Below are 11,144 nucleotides of genomic sequence, written 5' to 3' on the forward strand. Positions count from 1 at the left end.
AACTGAAGTAAGCAGGAGAAAAACAATATAGAAAATGGTCAGTACAATATAAATGGAAAGAAAAATAACACTCAAACACTCAAAACTGAATGCTTTGAAATTATAATCACCAAGTTTGGACTTAAACAGAATAGAACGGAGAAAAATTTATTTAAGCAATTCCTAAGCGCTGGAGAGCCAAAGAAAAATTAAGAGTCCCTGCTCTCAAGTTCATATTCCAACTGGGTGGACACATAAAAGGGTTCTATTTCATGGTATATAAAAAGGTCAAGTGGTACTTAGTTCTTGGCAAATAAAGTAGCAAACAGATGATCCTCAACCAAGAGATTAATGGATCCAAGGATCAAAAGGGGGTGAATCTCTGGAATACTTTCATTAGAGGTGAGAATAGCGGGAGTCAGTACCCAGGTGAGAGTAGGTGTGTAGCACCTGATGGGAAATGGGCAATGGATGTGGGGCTGGAGAAAGATAATATCCATGGCCCACCATCTTGGTGGCTGGTGGTGCTGATCCATGGCTGGACCACCTACTAGCAAGCTGGGGTAGGAGAAGGGAAGGTCTCTGACTATCCTGCAATACTAGTCCCAAATATCAGGCTGCCCTAAAGAAAATGAAATGAGAAAATACCTCCCTCTGCTTCTTTGCACAGAGGGTCTAGAAATATAATTGGAAACTAGACTTTTGTATTGATTGGCTTAGATACATTATGACAGAGTATGGGATTTTACCAAATGATTTCTGACCTGCCCATTATGCAAAAATAGACAAATGGCCACAATTAAAGGACTTAACAATTATCAGTTCAAGGAGAGCGTGTTTTCCAGTAGGCCATGAATCAAAGAATATGACACACCTCCAAATTTCCACCAGAAACAGGTACTTACTCATCTCTTTTCTTGATGTGGACAACTGAGTAGGCAGTGATTTTTTTGTCCAAAGTCCAGGAAAAGTAATCAAATGTCATTGTAGAACCCTATGATCTGGGCATCTCCCTAGTTCCCTTTGTCCCACCCTTAAAAATATTTTGGTATTTGGAAGTCACTTTTAACAAGACAATATGAGAAAGGCAGAAAGAAACTAGGTTAGTCAGTACACACTGCTAGCTCCAACACATACTGCACCCATCTGCATTCTTCAAGACCTCAGCTGCAGAATTTTATGCCCACTGTTGAAAAATTTTAAAAGAAAAGTTTTCTTGCTCACACCTACAGTAAGGAAGTCAGGGGAATGATACAAAAAAGTAAAGGTAAAGTGGCAACAAGTAGGAGACCATGGTCTAAGAAGGCATACTAGGTATGTTATATAGTTCTATGGAAATTATTTTTTCTTTTTTTTAATATTTATTCTAAGAGACAACTACTTGGGAGAGAGTGGAAGGGCAAATGTATATGATTTAAAAACATAAGCTATAAACTTAAAATTTATTTAAAAGATAAAAGCAAAATAAAGAACTAAGTGACAAGAATCGTAACAATCTTGTCAGTCAGCCAATCAATAAGCATTTATTAAGCAAAAACTGCCTCTACCTTAAAGGAACTCACATTCTAATAGCCAGGAGTTAACCTCAGCAGGGGAAGCATTAGCAGCTAAGGGCACTAGGAAAAGTCTACTAAAGTAGGTATGATTTGAGCCACATCTTGAAGGATACCAAAGAAAAAAATATTTGGATGTGAGGAGGGAAAGCATTCCAGGTAAGAAAGACAAGCAGTTCAAAGGCACAAAGATAAGATAGAATGTCATATGCAAGGGGCCGTGAATAGAGGAATAGAATTTAGAGGGCATGGAGGGGAATAAAGTCTAAGTAAGGTGCTGTGTCATAGAGAATTGTAATTGGAAAACATACTTGATCTTGATTCTAAAGGTAACAGGGAGCTACTAGAGTTTTCCTGAAGGGTGGAGAGGGGAGGGAGGATGAAATAGTCAGACCTGTATTTTAAAAATATCACTTTGGTAGTCAAATGGAAGATATCTATTGCAATAGTCTAGGAGAAAAGTGATGAGAGCCTGAACTGAGTTTGTGGCAGCATAAGAGGAGAGAAGGGAGTATGAGTTATTTTGTAAAGGTATAAAATCTGGAAAAAGACTAGTGAGAGTGAGGAGTTGAAGATGGAGTCGAATATGGAACAAAGGCTACAAGACAAAGTGACTGGAAAGAGGGTGGTATGTTCAGTAGCAATAGTGAAGTAGTATGCTCAACAGGAAAAAGAGAAGGCAGGGGCTTTTGTGGAAAAAATAAAGGGATAAATAGAAGTTTGGGGAAATTCCCTCTGAACCCACTCCATCTATATGATTTTTTGATCAAATTTGATTTTTAATCAATTATTTGATACACCTAAGATCCCAGCTATTGGGGTAATAAATCATTATTCACAAAAATTAGTTGCAAAACTGGAAAGCAGTCTGGCAGAAATGAGGTACAGACCATCATCTTTCATAGTATACCAAAACAAACTCCAAATGAACAAATGATTTAGGTATAAAGAATAATATGTAAAAAAACAAATTAGAGGAATAAGGAAGAAATTACTCATTAGATTTGTGGATAAGGAAAGAGTTCATAATCATTTGGGATGGAGAGAATCATGGAACATAAAATGAACAATACTGATTATATAAAATTTAAAAGGTTATAGCAAAACTGATACAGCTAAAATAAAAAGAGAAGCAAGTAAATGGAGGTTGGGGTGGGGTGTAAAGTAACCTTAGTAATAAGTTTCTCTGACAAAGGTCTTATTTCTAACATATAGAAGGAATTGATCCAAATATATGAATCATTCCCCAACTGATAAATGGTCAAAGGACACAAATAGGCAGTTTTCAAAGGAAGAAATCCTTTGGCTATCAATAGCCACATGAAAAAATGCTCTAAATCATTTACAACTAGAAAAATGCAAATTAAAACACCCTTTGGTGCTGGAGGGGCTCTGGGAAAACAGACACATTTATGCACCATTACTGGAATTGGAGCTGATCAAGTCATTCTGGAGGTCATTTTGGAACTAGGTGCAAAAAGTTACTAAACTGTTATATAACCTTTGACTCAATGATACTAAGTATATACTCCAAAGACATCAAATAAAGAGGAAAAGTACCCATGAGGACAAAAATATTATCTGAGCTCCTTCCATTGTGGCAAAGAACTGGAAATGATGGATACCCATCAATTGGGAAATGACTGAATAGTTCATGGTATATGAATATAATGGAATACTACTGGACTTTAAGAAGTGGTAAAAGAAACAGTTTCAAAGAAACCTGCAAAGACTTGTGTGAACTGGTGCAGAGTGAACTCAGCAAAACCAGCAGAAAGACTTAAGAGCTCCAATCAATACAAGGATCAATCTTAATTTCAGAGGACTCACAATGAAACATGTTATCCTCCTGACCCAGACAGACTCATGGTACAGAGTAAGAAATGTATTTTTTGGACATGGCCAGTGTGGGGATTTGCTTTGCTTGACTATACATAATCATTAAATGGGTTTTGTTTTCCTTTCTTTTTCAAAGGAGGAGACCATGGATTTTCTTTCATTGAAAAAAGACAAATTATTTATCTTAAAGCAGAAAACGGAAAGGGCAGAAAGAAGCACAATTAAGCAGGACAGTTTTGAAAGCTATATGTTGATTTTATTATGTACTTAAAGACAAAAAGAAAGTGATCATTATGGAGACTTGCAGTTTCATATGCAATGATCTTTTTCTGATCTGCTGTGTGTACGGAAATGCCAATTTGTTGTTCAGCTCAGAATTAAAAGAAAAAAAACATCAGATTTGGCATTTAAGAAGTCTTTGGTAACTTTGGATAGAAAAATTTTAATTAAATAATGAGATCAAGAGCCAAAGTGAAGAGAATTTCCAGGAGAGTGAGAGGAATGGGAAGGAGAAGGACTTAGTGTAATGGCTTCTAAAAGAAGTTGACTAAGGAGAAAAGAGAAATAGAGTAAAGCTAGTGGAATGGGAGAACTGAGGGGGTTTTTTTTGTTTTTTTTTTTGTTTTTGTTTTTAAGGACTGGAGAGATACTGGCATATTTGTAGGCAACGGGGAAGGTAAAAAGGTAATGAATTACATTTTGGACACGTTGATGTTATGGGACATCCAATCTGATATATTCAATAGGAAGCTGGAGATGTGAGATGAGGAAAGAGGTAAAAAATTATCCATTAAGATTAAATGGTACATAGTAAGTAGCCAAAACACTGATAACACTTAAAAAAACTAGTTACATAGTTGTTAACTGCTTACTATTTCTGCCTAATTACTGTTTTTGTTTTGGTCAGACCTGTGATTTGATTAATGTAGAGAACACCTTAAAAAATTTGCTCCATCAATTAAAATCTGCCATTATTCTGCAATTCAGTCTTAGACAGTTGCTTGGGGGAGAGGGGGATAACTAAGAAATCAAGAGGCTTGTCCAGAATCACAGAACCCACATGTCATCAGAGGTGGAGTTTGAACCCAGGTCTCCAGGACTCCAAAGCTAGTCTCTCTATACTTTATTCTGTAAGTCAGCTTTTGAATAAAAATCTAAAGTGCTCATCTTTAAGTTTGTTGTCAATCTATTCACAACTTAAAAGTTAGAAGAATCAGCATACATTATCAACAAAAAAAAGAGAAAAGAAAGGATAAATGTTGGAACAGATTAGTATATTTTATTTTATTTTTAAGAATGTCCTAAACATGGCTCATTCACTTCATGAACACAACAGAGAAATATACAATTAGTGGGAGATATAAAACATGGTTTCTGCCCTCAGAGCTTCTTGAGGTTGGAAGAACTGTGATAAGTTTTTTTAAAAAGCTGCTATATATTGCTATAAAGAGAAAATACTTTTCATGGACAAGATGAAGATGGAATGCTAAAGACTGGAAAAAGTAACTTTTACTAATTAAACTCATTTTTTCATTGAAGGCTGTATCATAACCACTGTCAGAGAAGTACAGTAATTAAGATGTAAGATTTGAGCATTTACACTGTATTTTTAAAAAATCCACCCAAAAAATGTTTTGAGGATTTTCTTTTTACTTCCAGTGGGCCTGGAAGTCTTGCCTCTTTTGATGAACTCTTGTAAATATATATTAATATATTGAGAGACAGACTTCTTTTAGAATCACAGAAATTACCAAATAAAGATAGGATACTGCAACACAGCACTATACTTATGAGATGTCACCAAAAGTAATGTATCTAAGAGAGGAAGATAAACATTCTTCAATGGCCTGAGAGCTCACTCATAGAAAATGGGATATAATAAAGGGAAGGCTTAGAAAAATGAATTGTTTGTTAAAGGCAAGCTTAATATCCAATATGAAAGAATTATGGTTTCATAATAAAAACAGTATCAAAATCCTGTGAACTCAATGCCAAATCCAATAAAAACAAGCGACTGCAGTTTTTTTAATTAAGAAAATTTTTAAGATGTAAAAAGTTATAAGTTATACTTATTGTATAAATCAAATAATTATTTTACTTTGTCAAGTAATTCATACTTATTTGTACCTCAAATTGTGGCTATGATCAGAAATGTGCCTAAGACTACAATAAAGGTAATTTCCAGAGGAACCCAAAACTGCAAAAATTTTAAGTCACAAGGCATTCCAGTGAAACATCATTTTATTTTTCCATTAACTGAACATCATATGTTTGTTGATCTAAAAACAACTAGTCACAATTCAAATGCTAAACAGTAAGCATTCAAAGTTTTTAGGTCAATTTTTTGTACAAATTATTTAAATGAAACTTCATGCAAATAAAGCATAAGTTCATTAATCACATTTTTAAATCATCTTTGAAGTGGTGAAATGCAACATAACTGAACTAAGTAATGTCATATTATATCTCATTTTCATAAGCATCCTTACAGAAAAGTTTATCATATTTGCTCTTATTTTTGTGAAAAATTATTACCTTGTAGTAATTTGAAAGTTTATACAGGCTCAGATTGTAAAAACAACAAAGATACCAAATCACAATACAGATAATTCTCACTTTAAGTAAATTCAAGTTATGCAAATTTGACTTTAAGTAAATACTTCTGAAAGAAATCTTCATTCCAAAAAAATATTTATTTAACTTTAATGTGTGTAGTACTGTGCTCTCCTTCCCTTCCAGCTCCTCAGCTGGGAGCTTCACAGCCTCCCATCACTCATCAAAAAAAAAAAAATCTTCCAAGTGAAAGCAGAATAATGGCTCACTTTGGATCAGGGGCTTGGATTGAGTCACAGGGGTGGGGAACCTATAGCCTTGGGGCCACATGTAGCCTTCTAGATCCTTAAGTGTGACCCTTTGACTAAATCCAAACTTCACTCACAGAACAAATCCCCTTAATAAAAGGATTAGTTCTGTAAATCTTGGACTCAGTCAAAAGGTTTCACCCAAAGACCTAGAAGGCTACATGTAGCCTTGAGGCCACAGGTTCCCCAGCGCTGGCTGAGACTCCTAGCACCGAGGGAGACCTTTGCCCTCTCTGCCCACCTGCCCTGTCCATCTTGTGTCCGATATCCTGTCTGTAGCCTGTCCCCTCTTGTCTGTGTCTCTGTCTCTGTCCAACTTTCATATGGCTGGCCCCACCCCATATTCCTCCTCCTGCTCTCACTTCTCTGTCCCTGCCATCATGTATTTTTGAATGACGTGGTAGCCCCCTCCCTTTGAAGGCAGACCCCTACAATATGTAAATTAGTAGATGTCTGCCGGATGTCCACAAAACGCAAGAACTATCTGTTTAAGTAAAAAAAAAAAAAGGCCGATCACACTCCTCAAAAAATAAAAACTTTTCCCTTCATACAGAAATCAAGGATTCTTTCATTCCTTCTGTTCCCTAAACAAGGTAGAAAACTAATAGTATGGAATTATTTAAAAGTTAGACTCCCACCATTTAATTTACAAGTTAAAAGATAATGTCATAGAAGTTAGACATTTTTATTACTGATCTAAACACTGGAACATTGACAAGCAACTATTTCAGCACCAACAGCAGTATCAGTTTTCCAAGTAAACAACAAAAAATTTAGCCTTTCCTATGGTGAAACGTAGCTCTTGAAAGCAAACTCAATCTTTCTATTTAATGATTAAGTAATTTATGGTCTAGTAAATTTAAATTCTTGTAAGCTTAATTTTAAGGAATATTATTCAATATATTATATTTACTTTATTACCTTCTTCAGTACTTGCAGGATCTACGATTTATTCAATGTGGGTACTCCAACCACAACCCCTTTATGACTTGGTACTCAGTCTTTGAGACTTGATTTGGCTAAAAATACTATCAAAATGACAAAAAAAAATTTATACACCTTATCCAAATTAATAGTCGTAAAGCATAACTTCATGTCACTCTGAAGTTTATTTTAAAGACCAGATAGTTAGGTTAGTAGTTTTCCTGTCTAAATTATAAATTTTCTGACTACAAAGAGGCTTTAAAAAATATTGGCTACAGCATAGAGGACAGAGCTATACCCCCAAAAGCCACCCAGCCAAAATAGATAATCTTTAAAAAAAGACTATAGGAATACTATCTATCCTGCTCCCCTCACGAAAAAAAAATTCACTCAGAAGTTTTAATTTAACCATTCCCTCACAATCCTATCCCACTTTGGTTTACCAGTCATTGTACTTGCATTAATGTCAACTCTGCTTTGGAAACAAAGTTGTTAAGTCAACCAAATGGAATTAGCATAATAGAAAAAACTTGATTTGTGTTCAAATACTATTACAGCCAAGTTTAAAATATAAACAATAACCATCTTACAATATCCTGTTCTCTATCCCTCTCCCCAAATTTGTCAATATGGCATGTTCAACTATAAACACTATATAAGAAAAAACTATAGTTAAGGCTTAAACTACAAGTATATTTTTAAACTGTGTATGTATATGTGTGTATGAGATTGTTTTTTTCTACATTCACAGGAATTTAAATGTAGATTCTAAATTAAATTGCACTTGAACTGTACTTTGAATTTACTTATTTGCACTCAAATTCAGTACTTAATCAGTCACAAGTAGAAAAATCAGAAACATGCTTTAAGCATAATTAAGAATTTGCTAATTGTCTCAAATAACTGTGTTTTGAGTTAGGCTTACTTTTAGTTTCTGAAAGGAATATGTAACATCAAATTAAATCCTTAAGTTAAATTGAAGACAAGGATTTTGATAATCATCTACCCTTCCCTATTGTCTGGAATCAACAAAACTACTTAGCCCACTACTAATACTACTAAATTTTGTCCTCTGACCTTTGATTGCAACTATCATATTAAATTGGCATGATTCATCTCTTGAGCAAAGAAGTTTCTTTTCAAAAACAAATACTAACGATTTTACTTACAGAGATTATCACAGAATGTTAAGGAATTAAGACAGACAGGAACTGACATCACTAAATCTTGCATTTATTCTCTTCTACATTGCAAATAACCCAATGTTTTCCTAAATTATGATTTCTGATAAGAACAGAATTACTAAAGCCCCTTTCAAATTGCTTTAATTTTGTCTTATTTGACCCAGCTAAGAGGTATTTAGCAGATTTTCAAATGCTGAAAATAAAGGTTATGGAATACAGAACTTCCAATCCAATACACCACTCAAAAATCATTTCAAACTCAGGCCTGCTATATAATAAAAGATTCTCTTTTGACTACATAAATAAACCATTATTAGAATTCATTCAAGGCAAACATTTTCTCCCTCTACAAGACTTCTGGAGTGAGATGACAAATTCAAGAGAATTATTTAAAAATCACAATTTAAAACCTTCACAGAGAACAAAGATATTTGTTAATGAAAAATTGTCATAAGATATTATCATCTATTTGCAAACCAGGAAACAGTACAATGGTAAATTTATTATTGAGAAGAGCATTCTAAAGCACTTACTATCAGTTGTTTTGTTTTTTAATGAGCACATGCCTCCTACATCCTTAAACAGTAACTTGGGGGGAAAAATCAAATAATCAAGACTTTTTTTTCACTAAATAAGGCAGAAATAATTCAGCATATAAATAATAACTACAAATACAATGCTCTGTAAACAGTCCCTTTAGGAATAATTAGCATTTCCTAGAGAGCAAGTTCGAACCAAATAAATATTAACCTACAAAAATCACAGTATGAAGAAAAGTTGATTTTAGTACTATTGCATTGACTATCATGACTGAGGTACTTGACACTTTAAAATCAATACTTTTCCATCATTCAAAAATTTAAATTATCTACCACTAAAATGTCTAAATTAATGCCTTTAAAAAATGTTAAAGGCATCTAAATTTTGAGGTTGAAGGCATAAACTTGTTTCAAGCGCTTTTGAACACAGGCTATTGGAAAATACTGTGTGAAGTTAGTCCCATGCAAATTTTAAAAATGTTCACTATTATTAAGCAGTTATCATTAAGATAATACTAATTTCCCTCTCGCCAATGATGACAAGAGTACTACCTATTATAAGATTTTCCATAGCTTCCAGAGAAGATTAAATATTTGCAGAAAAAAGATGCAAAACTATCAAGAGGTGTTGTGTAATACCCATATTAGCCCATTTAACAAAAATCAAGGATGGACATGAACAGTTTACCAATGATTTTAGTGCTAAAAATATAAACAGTACTAACTGAGGTTTACATTAAAAACAAAACAAAACACCCTGGACAGCACCTGACAGCAGAGAACTAAACTTGGCATACCAGAAACATGAGAACTGAATGTTGGAAAAGCAGTCTATACGGCAAAGCTACAGCAAAAAGGCAAACCCACTGGGTGCTAATGTAGAAGCATGACCTGTACTACACACCAAGGAAATTAGAAATGATCATGGCGAGCTGGTGGGGCTGTTCAGTGACAATAAATACTCCATTCACTGGAAGACAGTAAGGCATGCAGCAATCAACACGCAAACCACTCCAAAAGCGCCCTCCCAGGCAGCACGGGAGATGGCTGCATCTCTTGGGGAAAGTGCAATTCATTTGAAACCCAGAGCTGCCCCCTTCTCTACAGCATCCCGGTTCCTACCTCACCCTTACGTCCAGCTGGGGAGTCCTTACTACTGCTGGAAGGGTGGGGGGGAGGGATAAGCCCCAGACGGCAGCCTGGGCTCCCAGAGAAGCCCCGCAGGAGGGGTGCAGCAGAGAAAGGAGGACTGATCACTACAGAAGGAAGTCACCAAGGAAGGATGGGGAATGTTGGGGTGAGCAGACGCGAATAAAGAGGAGCGAGGAAGTTTGTGGGTTCGCGGGGAGCAGGCGCCCTGGATCGCCGGCTGGGCTACTCACACTCGGGGAAGCTGCAGCGGGGGGGCCCCCCGCCTCTGGAACACGCCGTCCACGAAGACGCCGTTCTTGCCGAGGCAGCGCAGGTAGAAGTCTCCGCCCGTGCCGGGGTCCTCGGCCGGGCTGTGCTGCGAAGGTGGGGGCGGCGGGGGCGGCTGGGGCAGCTGGGGCTGAGAGGGTGGCTCCTCCGCACCGGAGGCCACGGGGGTCGGGCTGCCGCCCGGGGGAGTGAAGATCTCAAGGTGGCGCCGGGAAATGAAGCTCGAGTGGCCCATGCTCACATCTACGGAGCCCTGCGACGAATTCCGCCCGATCGTCACCGACCGCTTCTTCATCAGATACTCGAACTCGCGGCCCTCCAACCGGGCCACGGCCCAGTCCCCCGGCGGGGACCCTCTACAGCCGCCACCGCCGTCACCATCGCCGCCACCGCCGGACCCGGGCGGGGGCGCCGAACCTGTGCCGGAGAGCATCGCCGCCGCCATCCCGGGGCCTGGAAGGTGGGAGCGAGGAACGAGGCTGCCCGGAGCCGGGCGAGCGAGAGCGAGGAGCCTCGAGGCCCCTGGGTCGAAGCCCACGGGCGGAGGCAGCGCTGGTGCTCGGACTCAGCCGGCCACAGAGGCTGCACACACCAAGGGGAGGGGGAGGGGAGGGGGAGAGGGAGGGGGAGAGGGGAGGATTAGATGAGAGAACTAGTGAGAAGGTAAGGGGGGAGGGGGAGGCGGCGAAGGGGAGAAAGGGGGGAGGGAAGCGAAGTGAAAGGCTCAACTCAGCTTGGCAGCGCTGGCGTCCCGCCCCTCTGGGCCGGTGACTGACAGCCATTGCTCCCCATTAGGAATGCAGCACGGCAATGGGGCTATCGACGACGAGCCTATGGCAGGGAACA

At 38.0% G+C, this 11,144-nt stretch overlaps 1 protein-coding gene across 1 annotated transcript in view; it reads right to left on the bottom strand.

The window, feature by feature from the left end:
- FOXK2 (forkhead box K2) overlaps positions 1 to 10,871 on the bottom strand; it is a 112,635-nt gene extending 101,764 nt beyond the window's left edge. The window contains exon 1 of the mRNA XM_072640901.1: positions 10,262 to 10,871. Coding sequence (XP_072497002.1) covers positions 10,262 to 10,743 — 482 coding nt within the window. The 5' untranslated portion in view covers positions 10,744 to 10,871. The remainder of the gene's footprint in view (positions 1 to 10,261) is intronic.
- Positions 10,872 to 11,144: the final 273 nt, after the last annotated feature.

Source organism: Notamacropus eugenii, chromosome 2 (assembly GCF_028372415.1).
Source record: "Notamacropus eugenii isolate mMacEug1 chromosome 2, mMacEug1.pri_v2, whole genome shotgun sequence".
NCBI lineage: Eukaryota > Metazoa > Chordata > Mammalia > Diprotodontia > Macropodidae > Notamacropus > Notamacropus eugenii.